The following is a 20,435-nucleotide window of genomic DNA, read 5'->3' as shown; positions in this document are numbered from 1 at the left end:
CTGTAAAATGGGTCTGTCAACAGCCCAGGCTAAGTGGAAGAGATCTGGCCATTGGGCGCCTCAGAGAACCTTCACTTCCTTCCTCCCTCCTCCTCCCTCTCTCCTCCCCCTTCCTTCCCCCTCTGCCTCCTTCCCCTTTGTCTGGCCCTCTCTGGCACTGGTGGGCAGGGTGTGGGGGTGGGCTGTGACTTGCAGACTCCTTTCCTGGAGCAAAGGCCCTTCCTCCTCACGTGGACATGTGGTATAGCCGGTTCTATTAGGTTCCGGGCAGAACTGCTCTTAGGCACAGCAGTTTACCCCAGGGGGTTGGCACACCAGGCGTGTGGACAATAGTGCCACATCTGCTCGGTGCCATCCCGAAGGGAGAAGGCTCTGGGCCCCCTGTGGGGGGAATGGCTCCTCGTGGCCCACTGGCCCTGGGATCACCCCTACCCACTCAGCACTGCCCCATTCTTGAGTGGAGGGGGCTTGTTCCATGGGGAGCCACTGGAAAGGAAGTGATGTATTGTTGGTAGGAGCCTGTGAGGGGTGCAGTGCAGGGGTTATGGGCAAAGGTACCATCACAGGTTTGAGTCCTGGCTTCACCACCTGTGATCCGTGTGATCTGGGCAAATCTCTCAACCTCCCTGTGCCTCAGTTTCCTCATCTGTAAAGTGGAACAATAACAGAAGCTGTCTCGTGGAGGTGGTGTTAGTGAGATGGTGGTGAGATGGGCTAACAGAGGTGAAATGTATAAAGAAAGGGCCCGGCATAATACGGACACACAGTTATTGGCTTATCATCATTATTACTATTATTTCTGATGAGGCCAGGGCCCCTTACTTTGCTCCTGGGGCCCTGTGTGAGGAACAAGGTGAGCTCCTGAGAGCCTGCAGACCGCCTCGGGATGCAGATGCTGGATCGCCACGTGGGGACGTGGGGAATGACATTCGCAAATACCTCCTAGGTCTCTGCCCAGTGTGACTTGCCCAAGGTCCCAGCTGGGGAGTGACAGGGTCGAGATACGAACCCAGGCCCACTGGCCCTAGGAGGCTGGGTGAGGTGGGACGTTGGAGCCAGAGATGAATGCACCGTGGTTTCCAGCCCGCGTGGTCTGTGAGCAGGTGGGCAGGTGAGCCAGTCACGTGTGGGTCTGGCCTTTGGGCCACGCCTGGTGCCTTCTGAGATAAAGACAGAACCTTTTTGCTGAAGACAGTTCTCCTCCAGCCTTCCCCCGGAGGTCTCCCTAAGGGCAGAGGACGGTGAACATGTCACCCCGAGGGGTCTGGGGTTGCAGCCCGAAGCAGCTGCAGAGCCTGCAGGAGTCTCCGGTTTTATCTTAAAATTCATGCGCATTTTACATTTTGTTCCCTCTGTATCCGGTTTATTGCCGCACACATTTCCCTCCTGAGTAACAGCGCTGCCTTGGGAAGCTGCTCGTGTTTATCTGTTTATCCTGGGGCTTTTCGTACCCAGGTCCTCACTGTGTCACCTGGGGGGTGTGCACTCCAGTGCGGAAGCTCGGGCGCAGATGGTGGGGAGGTGCTGTGGCCCCATCTGCATTGCAGGAAGCCACCTTGGTGGCCCATCTGGAGGAGGAGGGCTTGGCGGAAAGGGCACCAGGCACTGGTGGAGACCCAGGAGTCCAGGCGGAGGCGAGGCCTGGGCTGGGGCAGAGGTGGGAGTATGGGGCTGGGGAGAGGCCTCAGAATTACAGGCACACCCCTTAATACCCTCCACATGGCACCCCTTTGAGATAAGAGCAAAGAGGCGACAGCAAGAGATCTACCTCTTTATATGTACACATTAGGATGAAGCACATAAGATGCCGTGCGTGAGGATGAAAACTGGCAATTGCACAGGCAGGAAACAGCACAGGCCGGGCTGGGTTTGACAGGGTGCTGTCAGCCACCAAGGGCTCCCTGCTAGGCTGAGGCGGGTGCCATCTGCAGACCGTGCCCCTGCTCCATGTGTCCTTGCTTTCTGCCATCTACTTTGTATGCTAGAGAGCAGTTTTACCCCAAAATGCTGAGGAAAGGGGTGTGAGGGAGGAGCTGGGCCTGCCCTGAGGACACAGAGGAAGGATGGGTGCTGGACGCCAATGTGCAGATTCTAGAGAGGCTCGGGGTGCCTTCAAGGGCAGAGGCGGGGAGGCCAAAGGTCCAGCTCAGCAGGCGATTCGGGGCTTGGTGGCCAAACTTTGACAGGTGTCGTAGACATCTCTAAGCCTGGGAGGGCTGGCCCATCAACTACCAGAAAGAACTACAGTGGGGAGGAAGGAAGAGTGATCTGTGACCAGATCTCCAGGGCACTGACCATAACAGCCCCATTGGTGTGGGTTCCTTTCCCGCTGCCCAGATCACACGGTTCACGCAGCAGGACCTGCCAACCCACTGGACCAGGTGACGCCTATCAGCTTGGGCTTTGGCTGGTGGGGACGGCTGGGGGTGCAGATGACCAGGTGACTTACAGGTGGCGAGAGGCAGAGTCCGTCTAGAGAGAAAGACGATGTCCTGGATTGGGTTCTCCAGAAGCAGACCCTGAGATGAGACCATATGGGGGAAACCATGAGGGAGTGGGGGAGGCAGACAAGCAGGGTGTGATCTCAGACCAAATCACTACCCCGCTCGGGTCTCTGGAGTGACTTACCCCCAGAGCGTCCTGACCGGAGGCAGGGGAACTGGCTTGCACACTCACCCCTTGGGGCATTGATTCCTAGGGACTCCAGCGCTCCAGAGGGTATAGATGAAGCTGCTCTGATAGCCTGGCCAGCCCTTCGGGGTTCTGTTTCGGGAGGGTCAAGTGAGAGGTGCCCACAGGAATGCCAGGGCGGAGTCTGGTGGAAGGAACAGCAGCCTGATTAGGGGGCCCTCGCCACATGCCCGCCCTGCACCCCGTGTCTTCCAGGCATCCTGGGGGAGCCCAGGCCTGGCCCTGGACACCGAGGTTTAGGTGTTGTAGAAATGCTTGTGGGTGAATGGAGGGCTTTCCTCCTGAGGAGGAGCGCTTTCCCTCTTGCGTCCGGGAGCACCACGAGCCACACAGCTTCTTCTGTGTGCCTGAGCCTGGGTCCCGCCCTGGAGGTGCTTGTCTGCTGGGGAGGCCAGCAGAGGCTGCCTGTGACACCAGCAGTGGAAGCGATCTTGGGAGTGATACTGAGATGGCCTTTAGCTCAGGCCTGGGCACATGGTGGGCAATTAATCAGGACAGCTACTGCGGTTACTATGGCAGCTGGTGAGTGGCATCCTTGACTCTCCTGGGGGCCTCTGATGTGGCAGCCCAAGCCCTGGAGGTTGAGGGGGCTGTTCCCTGTGCAGAGGGCTCTGCCCCTGCCTGGAGGTTTGTGCAGGGCTTGAGTAGGACCTGTGGCCTTGGCCTTCCCAGTGTCTGGTGCACCAGGTCCCAGCAAGGATGGGCATGTGGGTCCTTCCTGCAGCTGCTACTTGCAGTCTGACTCAAGGTCTCTCTCTTCTGGCCACTAGGCTGCCAACCTGGGTTTGTATGGGGGTGAGGATGGGGGTGAGGCACGGAGGATAGTAACGGGGCAAGAACAGGCTTTGGAGTCTGGCACATGTGGCATTGAATCTGGCGCCTTCCTTGCTGGATGGTGGGGGCACCTTTAGACCTTTCCCTGCACAGAATCTGTGTTCCCCTCTATCCAACGGGGATAGTCCTAGCAACCTAGTCGGGACAGCATAATGGAGGGAGGTGTGTCACATGGGCCGTCGAGTCCTAGTCCTGCCACTTCCAAGCCGGATAACCAAGGGCAAGTTACCTAACAGCTTGGCACCTCAGCCTGCACATCTGTAAAATGGGACAAGTGAAATTACTTCCTCGATCCGAGGGCCATGGAGAAGAGAAAGTGCACAGGCCTGTGTGTAAGAAAGCCCTTCTTTTCTGTTGCAGCCCGTGTCCTCGTGAGGCTGGCATGCAGGATGGCAGGACAGCCTAGCCACCTGCCCCATGGAGGGAGCCCGAACAACCTCTGCCACACCCCGGGGCCCGCGCACCCTCCCGACCCACAGGTAAGCCCTCCTCCTTCATCTGCAGTGCACTGGAGAGTCTTGGAGGAACACAGATCCCTGAGGCTGCTTTGTCCCGGCCACGGAAGGACGCCCCTTGGCAGCCCCCGGGCACCTTGAATGCTTCCAGCAATGGGAGCAGAGTCACTCCCTAACCATTCTGCCCTCCATCCCAGTCAGCAGCCCTCACAGATGCCTCTCTGTTCCACACTCTGGGCTGGGATGCCAGGCCCTGGTCCTGTCCCTGGGGTTTCCATGTGAATGGAACAGCTTTATCTCAGAGGGATCAGCACTGGTTAGAAGGACTGACAAAGAGGGAGTCGTGGAGGCCCCGAGGAGAGTGAGGGGCGCAGGCGAGTGGATGGGGTGCGCTTGGGGTCGGAAAGTGCTTCCTGGCTCTGAGCTGGTCTGCCTCCTTTCTGGTCTCAGCTGCGTTCTGGCCCTCTTTAGCCTCTTTGTCTAGGACCCGCAGAGCTTCGGGGACGCTGGTTTCCTTACACCGGCCCCACCCTCTCAGAGAGCCAGGCAGCCTTTGGCAGCTTTTCGGAAAGTGGCTTCTGGGGTTGTGAGCTGCTTGCACACCCCATGCCTTTGCACATGCCATTCCCTGGGCCTGGGGTGCCCTCCTTGACACCTCCAGGCCTCAGTCCAAATGCCGCTGCTTCTGGGGAGCCTTCTTGTTCCACGGCACTCCCTGCTCTGTGCTGTCTCCACATCTGCGCACAGGCACTAGGTCATGGCCGTGATCGCATCCGCTGGGGCACTGGCTCCTGGGTCTGCCTCCCTTCCTAGACAGAAGCCTCTGGGGTGGGGCTTCGCCTGCCAAGTTCATGAACTGCAGACTCATGGAGTGCACCACCCAGGACACCGCCGTGTGTGAACAGACCCAGGTCTGCTCTTAGGGAGCACACAGCCTCACAGGACAGAAAGACAAGAAAGAAAGCAGAAGAAACTGGGGGTCAGTGGAACTCCAACAAGGAATGTGGTCTGAACTAGGGGACCAGAGAGGCCTCCTGGAGGAAGTGGCTTGCAAAGAACTGGAGGGGACAGAGAGCTTGGCTGGGCAGATTGGACAGGGCCAGGTGCTGTAGCATCCTGTGGACAGCCTGGAATGATGAAAAGTAATTGTCCAGGGTTGGCTTGTGTCCCAGACCTGTGAGGCCTAAGTCAGGAGGAGACTCAGAGTCAGCCACCTTCCTGAGCCATGGAAGGATTGTCACAGCTTCTAACTGCCTAGTCCTGTTGGAGGACTTCAGGTGGACTGGTGTTTGACCTGCTTGGGCAGGGTTGCCATGTACAGTTGTACAGGTTCTACACTGCCCAAAGGTGCCTGGCCAAGGAGGCAGGTGAGTCTGAAATCCTTCTCCCGCGTCTGAGCTCTCATCAAACTGTGCTTCCTGGTGTGACGCTGCATCAGCCCAAGGGGAGGGGCACATCTATAGATTCACACAGAGGTGACATGTTAAGTAGGAGAAACTGTGTATGTGCGCACACACGCACAGGGGGTCCAAAGGCATCTATGCTCTTCATCCTCCCCATTCCAGTTACTGGCTGGGATGCAGGGGCCCATTTCCTAGGTGGAATTTGGGGAGAAAGCTGGGAAGCCCATAGACACTGCTGGTCCAGGGTCCACCAGGACACCTCCCCGATGGCTGGGGGCAGTGGGGCCTCCTCGGGTAATGTAGCAATTTGTCATATTAAGTCATTCACTAACAATTGAGTCCCCCTTGATTAATCTCCCAGAATTAGCCAGTTGCATTTTGAGCAATTAGGGTTAATTACAGCCTCATTTGGCAGAGCAGAGAGTCCCATAATTATGTCACAAACAAGGCGAGGAGGTGGTGGGCTGCCGTGGCGGTGGCACCTTCCGGGTGTCTCCTTGCACATGTTGGAGTGGGTAATGACATAGTTAAGTGTAATTAGATACGATTACTCAGCGTTGGCTAGCGGCTGGCGGGAAAGATGCCCCTGGTTCGCCAGCATCTGGCTGGGTCTGCAGAACTGGGGCACAGCCGCATTGACGCTGGGGCTGCTGCAGGTCGGGGCTGGAATGAAAACAGTCAGGCGCTTTCTCTCTCCTCGTCTCATAGAGCGCTGGTATTTAAACACTGTCTGGGGAGAGATCACGGCTGGAATCTTGCCTGTTTTCAGGACATAGAAACACCTCAAAGTGACGGCACAGGCATTTTCCTTTATGGCAGGAGGCACTGCTGTTTCCCTGAAATCACCCTGAGAGAAAAGAGCCAGGCTGCATGATGGCAAAATGCTGTGCTCTGGACCAGGCTGAGTTTGGTTCCCAATTCCATCCCTCACCAGCCAGGTGACATTGGGTAAATGACCTCTCTGAGCCTCAGTTTCCTCTCCTGTAAAATGGGGCCATGAAGAAAGTGAGATGGTATATTTTAAACACCCAACATGGTACCTAGCATTGTGGGTGTTAAGGAAATGGTATGTCATTGATCTTATTCTTATATTTTAAAAATCATTTTGGTTTTCACAGCTAAAGAGCCCAGGGCTGGAAATAACCCCAGTGTAGAAAGAACAATTTAGCGCACACTCAAACTCTGGCTTTTGTTAACCTCTGTGTCCAAGGCTAGTGGTTTGTTCATTTCAAGGAACTTTCTAGCTCTGGGTGCTGTCAGCCTATGAAAATATGTTTGCTGAACTGGGTTGAATCATGTGTGAAATTCATATATACTTGGGAAAGCTGAACATGCTTGCTTTTATTGAGGTTTCTAATGAATGAATGAATGAGTGGAGTTGAGAAAAAGAGCTTAAAATGCCCGCATGGTTTATGATTTTACCAATTTGCTTCAGAGCATTTTCATCAGGAAAGAAACGCAGGGCTCAGCTGACCCACTAAGAAACACATGAATTTCCAAGAAGGAGAAAGGTGTTCTTGTCTGAGAAAGCCCTGGCTAATGTGTCTTCCATCTGGAAAGTCTTTGCAAACCTGCTTGGGACGTGCCAAGTTCAGTTATATTCGGCACTGTTCAGAGACAGAGGAATGTGCATAACTTTGCAGGGGATGGGGACAGCTGTCATTAGTTCTGCACTGCACCAAAATCTTCATGAAAATCTTCCCAAAACAATGATGATAGTTAGATAAGATTTAATGACCAAATATTAACGGCCATTAAGATTCAAGAAGTGTTTGCTTAAGTGTTGTAAATTCAGCAAGTGCTTGTCTCGTTTCTGCCTTGGGTCTGCCGGTGAGCCCTACACATAAGTAAATAAAGATGGTGCAGAGGTGAGGCTCCCAGGGAGGGATGGACCGATGCAGGGGGAGCCCAGAGAATGGGGTGGCTTGTTCTGCCCGGGGCATCAGGGTTGACAAGGAAAGCTCTCTCTAGAAAGAAGATGACACGTGGGCTGACAAATGATCAGGAGTTTGGGGCAAAACAGGGAGAGGAGGATGTTCCAGGAAGAGGAAGGAGCCAGACCTGAAGGTGCACAACCAGTCAGGTTGGATAAGTATTTAAATACCTGTGCTTAGAAGAGGTAATGGCTGGTGTTTATGAAAGGCCTGGAATCCACACTGTCATTTGGAATTGAATCTGTAGCAAATAGGGAGCCCATTTGGGGTTTAAATTGACAAGGGGTTTGGGTTTTAGGTCACTGGTAGCTGGGGCCCGAGGCACAAGTTAGGTGAAAATAGGAGGTCACATGATGCTTTGGCCTTAAATGGGCCCAACACAGGGAGGGAAGACTCCAGAGACTTCCAGGGGAAAAACCAACTGCCCTTGGTAACTGAAGGGATTCGGGAGAGGGAGGTAGAGGACGTGGCCAGCCTGCTGGCAGGGGGGCCGACGCTCTTTATGGTTTGTTTCCCTTCAAGTCTTTGCTTGTTAGTCGTTGGAGGTGGTTCCAGATTCTCTCATCCGTGTGTTTAAACTCAGCTTTCTCTGAGCTTGGTTAGTGAGGCTCGTCCTGGGGGAGCCACCACAACTGAGATGACCTTAGGTCTTGTCATCAGGCGTCTCCCATGTTCGGGCGTCTTGCTCACCGCTCCCATGAACCGATGGCGCAAAGCTGAGTGTAGACAGACTTCCAAGCTGAGACAGTCACTACATTACGATGCCTGGCAGTTACCTCATTTCATCCTCTTACCAACTCAAGAGAAGGAGACCTTATTCAGAACTCCATTTTGCAGGGGAGGAAACCAAGATGAGTGGTAACTTGTCCTTCTTGCTGTTGAGGGGCAGAGCCCAGAGCCAGGGGTAGATCCAGGCCCTGTGGCCCCGCAGAGCATTTTCTTGCCACGAGGGCTGCAGGAGGGGAGACTGGCTTAGGGGACAGAATTAGCCAGATTGTGAAGAGCTGAGTGGGGCTGGCCTCGTAAAGAGTCTGACAATATGGAGTCTTTGTAAGTCGCACCCTTCTTTCGTGCTGCACAGATTTAAAGCGCATTGCTATACACACATGTACCGCATCCCTGAGAAGTTCCCTGCACACGATGTCAGATGTCTTTAAAGGTGAAACTCGTTTACAGGAAATGTCATTCTGATGAAGCGTGCTTTTTAAAATCATAGAAACGGTTGCCTTAAAATTAATGATGCATTGCAAGTATCAGGGAAAAAAGACCCATCCAGTGTAAAGATGATTAAAATTCAGGTCAGAAGTCTGACTTAGTCAGGCTAAATTTTTTAATGAGATTTCAGAAAATTAATTGGGCGAATGCATTTTTATTCTTTTAACATGTAATTTTATGCTCCTGTTTGGGAAAAAAAAAAGGATTTGTCGATGGCTGAGGCTTATTGTGGTTCAAACATTTTAAACTCAAATTAGCGCAGGGTGGGGGGCATTTGTGGCCTAATTTGATCTGACTTGGGGAAGAGAGCTGGGTCTCTCCGAGCTTTCTGGGGTGAGGGTGTCCTGGGGTGGTCCAAGACACTCCCTTCCCCTGCTGTATGTCTGGTCGTGTCCTCCCATTTCTTGGGAGGGTGGGATTGGGGCTGGAGGTGACTCAGGACCTCGGCCGTGTCCTCGACTCCTGATCCCACCAGATTCCTCCCGCTGCCCAGGGAGTTGCTCCCAGAGGCTCCTCCTCTCTGAGATCGTGAGTCCTCCCCAGGCCTACTGCCACCTCCTCCCTGCCCCTCCACCCCATCTCTTCTACCTTTTCGGGAGAACTAAGGGGCTCCCACTCTGGGGAAGGGGGATGAGTAGGTCAGAAATGGCCTCTGGCGCCCACAGCACAGCCTAGAAAGGGAGGCGAGCCTGTTGTCTAGCAAAGGCCCTGGGTGACTGGCACGAGGTCGGTGAAGTCAGAAGCTGCAGGTACATCCACCTCACCACTTTCCTGTAGCCAGAGGATGTTGGGTAAATGACCTCTCTGAGCCTCAGTTTCCTCATACGTGAAATGGGGCTGGGGAGACCTAAGTGAGATGGTGTACTTTAAACATCCAGCATGGTACCCAGCATCAGGGGTGTTAAGGAAATGGGATGTCGTTGATCTTATTCTTGTATTTTAAAATTCATTTCAGGGAATTCCCCGGTGGTCCAGTGGCTGGGACCCCACGCTCTCACTGCTGTGGCCTGGGTTCGATCCCTGGTCAGGGAACTAAGATCCCACAGGCCACGCGGCGCGGCCAAAAAAAAAAAGAAGAAGAAGAAACATTCATTTTAGTTTTTATAGCTAAAGAGCCTGGGGCTAGAAATATGCCCAGCGCAGACCCTTGGTGGGGTGGGCACGGGGGTGATGATAATGACAGCTGACAACTCCCTGTGCTTGGTCCCTGGGCCAGGCTCCCGCCAGGCCGGGCACACCCTGCCTCAGCTCACCCCCAGCCCCTGGGAAATAGGTGCTGCCATCCTCCAGACATTCTACAATGCCAACCCAATAGTAATAATAACAATAAACATGATAATAACAACAAACACGCAGCATTTCCTGAGTGCTGGGCCCTCTTCTAAGTGTTCACTCTTTAACTTATTTAACCCCCAACAACCCTCTGGAGGGGGCGCTGTTTATCTCAGTTGGACACATGAGGAAACCGAAGCCCAGAGGGCTCACCGGGAAGTGGCAGAGCCAGGACTTGAACCCAGGCCTCCAGGCCCCAGCGTTAGTGTCTCAACTGACAGAGCCAGAGTGGCAGTCACATCTCTGCCAGCCTGGGCCCAGGGATTGTGTTTATTTTCCCCGGGAGGCAGCATGGGGTCCCAGACGTAACAGGGAACAGTAAGCATTACATGAGCCATTTTCAGAAAGGCCGTCAGGAGGATGTGTTGGAGCCGCCATCATGGGAGTTGTTCGGGGCCAGCCCCGTGTTTGCCCAGCAGTTTAGAGCTCCCCAGACCCTCTTCTCCTGGAATCCTCCAGGAAATCCTGGGCTGGTGTTTCTAACATCCCCCATCATGGATGACCTGTCTCTGATGCAGGAGCAAGAGTGGAACTTGCCAGGGCCCCCCCAGGAGGTGGGTGGCAGCTGGGAGAGGCCTGGCCTTTGGGGGCAAGAGCTCAGTTCAACTTTTCTCTACTCCGAGCCCCTGAGTTAAATCGGGGTCAGGACTCGGCTGGCTCAGGCAGCTGCGCCCAGGAGTCCTGTGTCCCGCGATGACCCCCACCTGAGCAGAGGCCCCTCTGGGGACAGGGCCCGGTCCTAACCCCTGTAAGGGCAGCGGAGGCCCCTGAGCCCCCTCACCGCTGTGCTGCTGCCGGGGAAACCTGCCCCCTCCTCAGAGCTTTCCTCTAATTAGGTCGAATGGGCTGTGACAGGAAATGCAAATCTGGGTCATCGCGTATGCAGATGTGCGAGGGAGCCTTAGCGATGGTGGCTGGGAAGTCGCCCGCATCCTCTGGGAGCTTCCAGTGGCTGTGGAGCTGGGCCGCGTGGCCTCTGGGGAACATCCTTGGGGTGGGTGGAGAGCACTGGGGTCTGTGACCACTCGCCATGGAGGGAAGCAGCCCCATGTTGGCAGAGCCAGGATCTGTAGTGAGCACATCCCCCAGACTCTTCACTGCCCCATGTCACCTGGCAGCGCAGCTGGGTCTCTATCGTCAGGGAGTTCAAGTCCCAGCTCCCCACTGCCTGTGCCTCAGTGTCCTTATTCATGAAGTGGGATTAATAAGTCTTGTTTTACAAGGCCGTTAGGAGACTTTAGTCCTGAGACCTGTCTAAGCATCTAGTACAGCAACGGACGCATAGTAGGTGCCTAATACACGAAAGCTTGTCGTCGTTATTTTCATGACCACGTGTGATCCCTCCAAGTGCCAAGAAAGCTGCCTTTTTCTAGGGTGTGTGATTTCAGCTGCACCCATAGAAGTGACAGTGGCTGGGTCACAGAGTCCCTTCTGCACCAGGCTGTTTTGGGTGCATTTCATTGTGTCATTTGACAAACATGCCCTGAGCACTCGCTTCAAGTGGGTCAGAGCCTTAGTTCAAGGGGCAGAAAGGGGACTAAGACAGGGGCCCACTTGGTGAGGCCCATGGTGGGGGGATGGGTGGGACTCAGGTGGCTGAAGCAGGAAGTGTAGGCCTGGCTAGTCATAGGGTCTCAGAGGAAATGCAGAAGTGGCATCTGAGTTGGGAGGCCACACAGCACAGGGTGAAGGGTATAGGTGAAGGGTAAAGGCTCTGGGGTACCCAGCCCCGGGTTCAAATCCCCGCCGTTACTCATGGTGGGGTCTGGAGCCTCCCCTCCGAGCCTGCGCTCGGTTTCCTGAAATGGAGATTGCGATGATGTCCGCTCACAGGGTCCTGGGAAGCATTCTGCACGGTGCCTGGCACGTAGTCTGTGCTCAGTAAATGCATGCTTGCTCATCTTAGGTGGACACGCAGTGTATAGGTAGGTCAGTTGCTGTGACTAAAGAACTTACCTGACAGAGACCAGCAGGTGCTGGGTAAGAGCATCGTCTTCTTCCTCCGCCAGCCCTCCCTCCCGCTCGGGTCCCCGGATGGAGCATCTTCAAATCTCTGAAGTCCTGGAGACTTCAGAGTCGGGGTGGGCCCAGCTGTCATCTTGCTGAGGGAAGGAGGCAGCGGGATTGCGGGCTGCGAGGCTGAGTTCCATTTCTCACTCCTGGCAAGAGGGTGCCCCTTAGGGTCTCCTTGGTCCACGGCTGGGCCTCGGCAGGTGCAGAGGTGGTGGGTAGCTGCTCGGGGCCCCCCCGGCTTCCTCACTCCTGCCCTGCCCATGCCTGCCAGTAACATGGCTGCAACCACTAAGCATCTACTGTGTGCAGGGCTCAGCGATCTCATAGACGGGAAACCGAGGCACAGGGTGGCTTGTGTAACCGCCAAGGTCACCAGCCAGCGACCCAGGCTGATTGGCTCCACTGTCAGGGTTCCCAAGGCTCTTCCAGGGCCTCCTGGTCTATTGTTGGCATTCCTAGTAGGGAGAATTCCAGAACACAGCCCAGTGAAATACTTGATCTTCCACACTCTCAGATGATCTGGCCCAAGTCTGGAAGAGACATTTTTCACTTCAGAAAATTCAGCGGCTTATTCTTGCTGCAGTGAGGCTTTCAGGGTTCCTTGCCCCACCCCTGCTCCCCAGACTGAATCCTACACACATTTCTGCACACCTACTATATGGAAGTCATCTGGCAACAACAGAGACCCTTTCTTCATGCCACCATCCAGCTGGGGAGGGTCCCCAGTGTCAGTGATCCCCCGCCTGAGAGTAGCAGGAGGGAGGGCGCATCCCGCCAGGCTGACATGGGGCATTCTCTCCCCCATCCCCCTCCCAAGGCCCAGCGTTGGCGCCCCCTCCTCTCCTCTTCCTGAGAGTACCTTTGCTGGTGTGTTTGTGTGTGTGTCGGCGGGGGGAGGTACCTGGCCACTGCTGCCTCACCTGTTGGCTCCACCCCTGGGCAGGTCCTACAGCTTAATCATGGCTTTCAATGCTGGCCCCTCGAGAGTCATCACGGAGTCTCCAGATTCTTCACGTTGCCATAAAGGAGGCAGTGTATCCAAAAAATGGGCTCCGAGTGTCAGGCTGCAAGTTTAACCTTCGTGTTCTCGTCTCTGTGATGGCACTGGCTACCACAGGAAGGGAAGTTGCCGCTTTTAGGATGACTTGCAGGGTTAGGGTTGAGGTTGCACATGGAGGGCCCACAGGGCCTCCCCGTGGTTGTGTGACTTCGGTGAGTTGCTTCCTTAGACATTTATTGCACCTACTCTGCCGGCCGGCTCCACTGGGACAGAAAGGATTCAGGAGTGACAAAGGCAGGCAAGGCGCTGGCCCACAGAGCCAGCCTTCAGGGGGCGGAGACAGAAATGAGCAAAGGAAAAAGTGATCACATACTGAGGGATGGTGATAAATGCTGTGGAAGAGATCACATCTGCAGAGTGGGGTCCTTGGCGTCAAATGGAGCTGGTGTGGAGAGCGCTGGGGGCGAGGGGGGCTCTGATAGTGGGGTTGGCAACCAGGGTCCCTCCTTCACCTTGTAGGGGCACTGCTGGGGCTCAGGAAGGGGCAGCAGCCTCCCGCACCCCCACGGCTCCTGGCCCTCCACTCTGCCTGGCTGGTCACCGATGCCCTCTGTCCCTCCCCCTCCAGAGGCACCCGAACGCCCTGTCTTTTCGCTGCTCGCTGGCTGACTTCCAGATCGAGAAGAAGATCGGCCGAGGGCAGTTCAGCGAGGTGTACAAGGCCACCTGCCTGCTGGACAGGAAGACAGTGGCTCTGAAGAAGGTGCAGGTGAGCCAACAGCCCCATGGGGTCAAGACCACATGACAGGAGTGGCTTGTGTCCGAACATTGTAGCTCTGGTCTAGTCCCGTCTCTTCCCTTCCCTTCCCTCTCTCCCTCCCTCTCCCTCTCTCCCTCCCTCTCCCCCTCCCCTCCCCCTCCCCCTTCCCCTCCCCCTCCCCCTTCCCCTCCCCCTCCCCCTTCCCTTCCCCTTCCCCTCCCCCTCCCCCTCCCCCTTCCTCTGTAAACGAGGGAAACTAGTACCCACCTCACTCACGGGCTGTGGGAGAATCAGGGCGACTTGTCTTTGCGGAAGCTCACTGTAAGCCGTAAAGGAAAAGGAGAGTGAGCATGTGCTGAGCACCTGCTGTATACTGGATCGTGCTGGCGCTCACAGAACTTCGGCAGCAGCCCTGTGGGTAGGGATTATCACCCTCCCAGAGGAGGAAAACTGCAGACATGTGGATAACTCACCAGGGACGGAGGGAGCTGAGACTCAGATCTGCGGCCACTGACGCTCTGTGGTCAGCTCTGGGCTTGAGTGCCCTGCCCAACCTCTGAGCTCCTCCTGAACAGAGGAGTGGGGTCGGACAGATGGGCTTTAGGCAGCAAAGCCCAGGCAGGAAGCTTTTCCATGAGAGCCACTGAGCCCGTCTGAACGCTGCATTGCTGCAGGAAACAGTCTCGAATCCTCCAGCAGAGCTTCCAGGGTCCCTCTATTTGCTCATTTACCTTAAAGAATGAGATTAACAGCCTGGGCAGAGGAGGCCCAGGAGAGAGAAGGTAGCTCAGACACAGTCACGAGGTGGGGAGACAAGACGAAGACCCCCCACCTGGAGCCGGCCAGCGTGATTGCCTCCTTGTTGATCTGTGAGCTGCACGTGAGGCCTCTGATGGCCGGAGGAGAGACGGGCTCCTCAGTTCAGAAAAGGCCTGTGTTCTGCTCTTTGTCTGCCAAGGAAGGGCTTACCTGGGTTCTCTTAGTGTTGGTTTTTAGTGCCAGGATAGGTTCTGTGGTGGGGCTGCTGCAGCGTTGCCCTCCTGTTTGTTCCTGTAAGTTAGAAGATGCTGGGAGGACCCACACAGTGAACACTGGGGGGGCTGGGGGTCAGGGGGTGCATGCTGTGCCCCCTCTTCTTACTCGGTCCACACGACTGTCCTGTGAGGTCAGGCTGTTGGCCCCATTTACAGACGTGAAGACTGAGGCTCCAAGCATGTTTCCTGCTACTTACCAGTGCATGACCTCAGCAAGTCACTGGACTTCTCTGGACCTCAGTCTCCTCCTCTGTAAGTTGGCGACAGTAACTCCTGCCTCATGGGAGTTGCCGTGATGATTTGGTGGAAATTGGTCAGCACAGCACCTGGCACGTGGTGGGCACCCAGTAATCCGAACAGTTGTCCTTACAGGGTTCCCTCGGCGAGGAGGTGGGAGAACCCGGACTGGGGTCTTGGGCCTCGTGCCCCCTCCAGGGGTGCTGGGTTTTAACCACTCTTTCTCTGTTTCCTCTCACCCAAGATATTTGAGATGATGGACGCCAAGGCCCGGCAGGACTGTGTCAAGGAGATCGGCCTCCTGAAGGTGAGAGCCCTGGGCCGAGCGGGGTCCCTCACTTCCTTGGGCCAGTCTGGGCCGCATCACGTCCACCACAGCCCTCAGCCCGTTAGATTCAGAAACGACATACCTGGTGGGGGGACAGCAGCTTGTTTGTTTTCTTGTGGCCTGGCCGGGACCCCGCCTCACCTCTGCCCAGTCCTCATGCTGCCCCCAGACTGGCTGTCCTTGTCCCACGTGGATCCTGGATGTGGCGGCCCGTGGACCAGGCTACTGGGGAAGGAGCGAGGGTGGGCGTTGGGTTGAACTTCAGTTTGTCTGTCTCTGTCTCCCTCTCTGTCTCATCCTGTCTTTCCTCTCAGCCTCGTATTCTTGTATTTCCACGTGGTGACACGCACGTTTGAATGTTCAGCCACAGTGTGTTCTCTTTTCTTCCCTCCCATCCTCTTGCTCCCACCAGGAGATGCTCTCTGTTGGGGAGACTCAGCAAAGCCAGCCTGGGGCACTGGGTAGAATTAACAGCCAAGCACATGGCCCTGGGTTCTGGCTGCTGGAGGGGCCCAGGGCCCCAGAGTTGTCAGCCTGTTGGGCTCTTGCCAGGTCTCCCACAAGGAGGAGGCACAGCTGGGGATGGGTCTCCCCAGGGGGTAGCTGGTGTGCCCGCTCCTCTGTGGGCGGAAGTCCTTGGTTCAACCAGAGCTGGGCTGACAGGACAGGGTCGTGTGAAGGACAGATGTGCAGGGGCCCATCTAAGGCGAGGGATGGTGGTGTGTGGTGTCTGTAGTCGTTCCTTTCCCCCTCCCCGCTGGCTTCCCCACTGGCCTCCTGAGAGTCAGAGATAACAGAACTTTCTGGACTAGACCAAGCCTGGTCTAAGGGCTGCTCTCTCCTGGGGATCCCGCCCTAATCCCCAGGCTTAGGATTCAGTGTGGAAGCGGGGGGCAGAATGTAGTGGCCTTGAATGCCACACTCAGGATGTGAGACTTGAACATGGGAACAAGAGGGGGGCCGTGTAGTGGCTGCGAGCAAGGGGCCGTGACCAGATGGGAGTTGTGAGCGCTCGCTGGGGTGGCCCCTGGCCACGATGGGTCCCGGGGGCAAGGCTGGAGGCGGGAGGCCTGTAGCTATCACAGGTCCAAAAATACCCTTCAAATAACATTTTTAAAGTTTTACGAAATGGTCAGCTTTGGGACCTGGTTGTGATGCTGGGAACTGATTACCCAGCCCTGCGGAACGGCTGTCATGATCACCCACCCCTGTCTCCCCACTTACGGCCAAGAACATGTGTACTACTCACACGAGTGAGGAACTGTACGCGTGTGCACACTGAGCCAGCCTGTTCGGTTCCTGGGCGCAGAAGTGTGTGACCACAGCCCCTTTGGTGAGGCCGCCCCCGGTGGTGTGAACCCGGCCTGCCTGGGGGAGGGCGTTCTGACCCTCCCCCAGGCTGCAGTGCCGCCAAGTGCGGTCGGCCGTGGGCTTCGGAGGCAGACCCACCCCTTGCTCACTAGCTGTGGGGCTGTGGGCAGGCTGCTGACCGCTTGGGGCCTCAGTTTCCTCATTTGTCAAAGGGGGTGGTGACAGCAGTGCTGTGTCTTCAGAGGTGTTGGTGGAATTAGTGAGAAGATGCGTTGGAAGGACTCAGTGTAGCGTCTGGTCAGAGGCAGCCCTCGTTGCCATGGTTATAACCTCTGCCCCAAGGCCAGCCCCTTTCCGGAACTTGACCCACCTCCCCGGCCTGCCCGTGGAAGTCAACAGGATGTGCCAGGGCACGAGGTGTTTCCTACAAAACAGAGGGAAACACGGTTCTCGGAGGGGCCACCGGGCGACATCGTTCATACTGTTCATGCCAGGACCAGTGAGAGGCTGCCAGGCACGGGGCAGGAAGGCGAGCCCTGTAGGAGCCTCCAGGGCTGGCTTAGGGAGAGAACAAGAGGCGGATGTGTGGCTGTGTGATGTCTGCCGACGTTCCCCTCATTTCAGAATCCAAGACTGGGTGCAGGGCGGCATGCAGCATAGATGCACGTCCCTCGCCCAGCAACCTTCTGGGCCTTTGGGAAAATGTGCTTTCAAGTGGCCTCTGTACGGGAGCCCCTGTGGACAGGCGACCATACCGTAGCAGAATATTTGAGTCCCCTCTGCCTTCCCCAGATCCTGGAATCATTTTGGTGTAAACAGTTTCAGTTATAAGCAGTTGCCAGGGTCTCCTGATAGCCAGGCAGGGGCTGACTTGCAGTCAGTGGGGTGCTGTCCTGTCTGGAGAACACACGGGCGATGGTGGTCAGACCAGAGTCAGGGCTCTGGCACCGAGCACCGCACTCAGGGCAGCTCTCACACCAGGAATGATTTTTTTTTCAAGATTTCACAAAGAGTGGGTCAGAAATTGAGGAAGTGGGAAGGAAGAAGGAAGGAGACGGACACTTCTAAGTGCTCTACGGAGTGCAGCGACGGAGCAGTGGGGGCCTGGCCCTACCCTAGAGGGGCCTGGGTGGTGATGAGGAGGAGGAGGGAAAGGAGGAAGAGGAGGGTCATTTCCACAAGTGTCTAGTGAGTCTTAGCTCTGTGCAGTCACCATGTTAGACATTTCAAGGGTATCAGCCCCTGTGATCTTCACAACTTCTCTCCAAAACATTATGTTCATTCTACAGAGGAGGAAACTGAGGCCCGGGATGCAACATGGCTTTCCCAGTGTCACCCAGGTCTGCCTGACTCCCAAGCGCAGGCCTTTCCCCCCAGATACCCCACCTCTCCAGCTGTACCGTCTCTCAGTGGCTCCCTGCTCCCTCTTTTTCTCTCTTCGGACAGCAACTGAACCATCCAAACATCATCAAGTATTTGGACTCGTTCATTGAGGACAACGAGCTGAACATTGTGCTGGAGCTGGCAGACGCGGGCGACCTCTCGCAGATGATCAAGGTGAGGGTGCCTGGTGGGAGGGCCGGGTCTGGGGGCTGCCCGGGTCAGCTGGCCCCTCCTCGGGCCGAGTTCCTCACTGCCCTGGCCTCAGGCAGAGGTGGCCACTCGGGGACACTCAGCCCCGCTTGCCAATGCTCACAGGCCTCAGCGGCGGCCCCCCTCGGGCCCCATCCCCACTTGCTGGGAGAAGGCCAGCTATGGGCAGTGGCTCGTGGGCCACTTCTGCCTTGCAGAGGGTTGGGGACAGAACCCCATGTAGGTCGGACCCCAGCTCATGGAATCTGGGAAAGTGTCTTGTGGGTCCAACTGGCTCATTTTATAGAAGGGAAAACAGCCCAGAGAGGCTGAAAGACTTGCCTGAGGATCCCGCACGTGGGGACAGACCGGTACCTCTGGCCCAAGTCTCTACTTCCTGGCCTAGGGCCCTCCAGTGGACGTCATCCCGCAGGTGACCTTCCTGAGGCCCCTCCAGCCCTGGAGAGGCATCTTCCTTCCCATATAATGGCTGAGGCTGGGGGTCTCGGGGAGGTTGGGCAACTTGCCAAGTCCCACAAGCAGTCCCCAAACTGCCCCGCCCCCCTTGCCCCACCTCCTTGGGCCCAGGACCAGGTCTGCCTGAGTCTGGACTCGGGGACCATCACGGCTCCACTGATGGGGGGCACTACTGTGGGCCACAGCCGTGCTGAGCACATGCATCACTCACCAAGTCCACACTGTCCTTAGATAGCAAAGCTCAGAGAGGTTTAGTAACCTGCTTGAGGCAGCACAGCCTCTAAATGGGACCCCCGGGCCTGAGCTCTCAGCTTCACTCATTGCTCCTTGCTCAAGGTTCTCACTCCCCGGCTGGCTTGACCCTCATCCACAGGCCGCTGTCCTGGGGTTGCGTCGCCTCCCTGTCCGTGAGCCAGGCTGGGCCACGCTCAAGCCCCAGCCCTGCTCTCAGCCACACTTGCAAACGGGGCCAGACATGGATTCTCTGCCTTTCCCACCAGGCACTGGGGATTGAGCAGTTAATTGCTCGGCGCCTGCTCTTCTGAAATTTGGCTCCTAGGAATACGGGCGTCTCTGGGAAGCGGCATTACTTGAGCTGTTATCACCTGTTTTTATATTTTCGTTGACATATTAATGCATTTGCAGGGATGTTAATCTCCACACAGATCCCTGGTGGAAACAGATGTGCTATATCACGTCTTACTTCTTCCTCTCCCCCCCCACCCCCTCCCCACTTTGTTTCTCCTTCCTGTGTCATTCTCTCACAGAACACGCATGCATCCAGCACCCACCGTGTGCCCGCCCCCATGCTGAGACCTAGGGGTGCTGCTGGCGGGGCAGTGCCCTCAGGGAGCTCACCTTCTAATGGGAGGGCAGGGCTGTGAACGAGCAGTCACGAGCTGCCATGAACAAGCCAAGTTCAGGGTCTGTGGGAGCCAGGGAAGGCTTCCTGGAGGAGGTGACACATGAGCAGAGACCCATGAGAGGATACCCGCAGCCCAGAGGCAGAACAGCTTGTGCCAGAGCCCCAAAGGATGGAAACCCAGGGGTCCACAAAGTACTTTGCTCCAGGAGAGCACTGGGCAAGGGGAGGAGTGGAGAGCGTGAGGCAGAGGGTGGTCGGACCAACCAGGGCCTCATGTGCAGGCTTAGGATTTGGAACCTTGCCCCGAGGTCAGCAAGAAGCTTCCTGAGACTCATGGTGCAGAGTAAACGTGATCAGCTTTGTGTTCTGGAAGAATGACTGGATGCCCAGTGGAGGGAGGGGCGGGGCTGGGGGGAGAACAGCGGGAGGAAAGACCCTGGAATATGGCCTGTGGTGAGGGTGCTGCACCCTGTCAGCCCCAGTGGACCCCAGACCCCCTCACAGCCTCTCAGTCCATGGAGTGGGGCTGGAGTCAGACAGTGGGGTAGGGGGTGCCGGGCAAATTACAAATCCCTCCCCTCCCTGAACCTCAGTTTCCACCCCTGTCCCGGGGGCCTCACAGGGGACGGCCGTGTGGGAACTGCAGGACCCGGATGCAAGCTCCTTCCAGCCGGGAGAGACAGCAGGGAGGCACATGGGTGTCCAGCGCCTTTTGTGCCTGGCCTGGGGTGGTGCCTTCCCTTCACCACGTGCCCCTTCCCTGGCTTCCCTGGGGCCAACCCTGGCTCAGGGTTCAAGTCAGTCACTCACCCCCTGGGTTTCTGGGGCAGTGGCCCTGCTTCCGGGCGCCTCAGGCCCTCCTGGCCCGGGAACCCTCCTCCTCACCTGGCCTGGCACCTCCCCTCTCTCAGTCACGGGACCCCTCACCCTTCCCTGCCCCTCCCTGAGCCTGTTCCCCCTGCTGTGGCCCTTCA

General features: G+C 56.5%; 1 protein-coding gene across 3 annotated transcripts in view; it reads left to right on the top strand.

The window, feature by feature from the left end:
- NEK6 (NIMA related kinase 6) overlaps positions 1–20,435 on the top strand; it is an 84,064-nt gene that overhangs the window by 38,060 nt on the left and 25,569 nt on the right. For all 3 annotated transcript variants that reach the window (XM_082467824.1, XM_082467822.1, XM_082467823.1), the window contains exons 2-5: positions 3,886–4,004; positions 13,506–13,646; positions 15,153–15,215; positions 17,994–18,104. In XM_082467824.1, coding sequence (XP_082323950.1) covers positions 3,915–4,004; positions 13,506–13,646; positions 15,153–15,215; positions 17,994–18,104 — 405 coding nt within the window. In that variant the 5' untranslated portion in view covers positions 3,886–3,914. The remainder of the gene's footprint in view (positions 1–3,885; positions 4,005–13,505; positions 13,647–15,152; positions 15,216–17,993; positions 18,105–20,435) is intronic.

The sequence above is a fragment of the Balaenoptera physalus genome, assembly GCF_965194825.1.
Source record: "Balaenoptera physalus genome assembly, chromosome: 7".
Taxonomy (NCBI): domain Eukaryota; kingdom Metazoa; phylum Chordata; class Mammalia; order Artiodactyla; family Balaenopteridae; genus Balaenoptera; species Balaenoptera physalus.
Note: the sequence above shows the minus strand (reverse complement) of the source record. Positions and strands in the feature narration are given on the sequence as shown.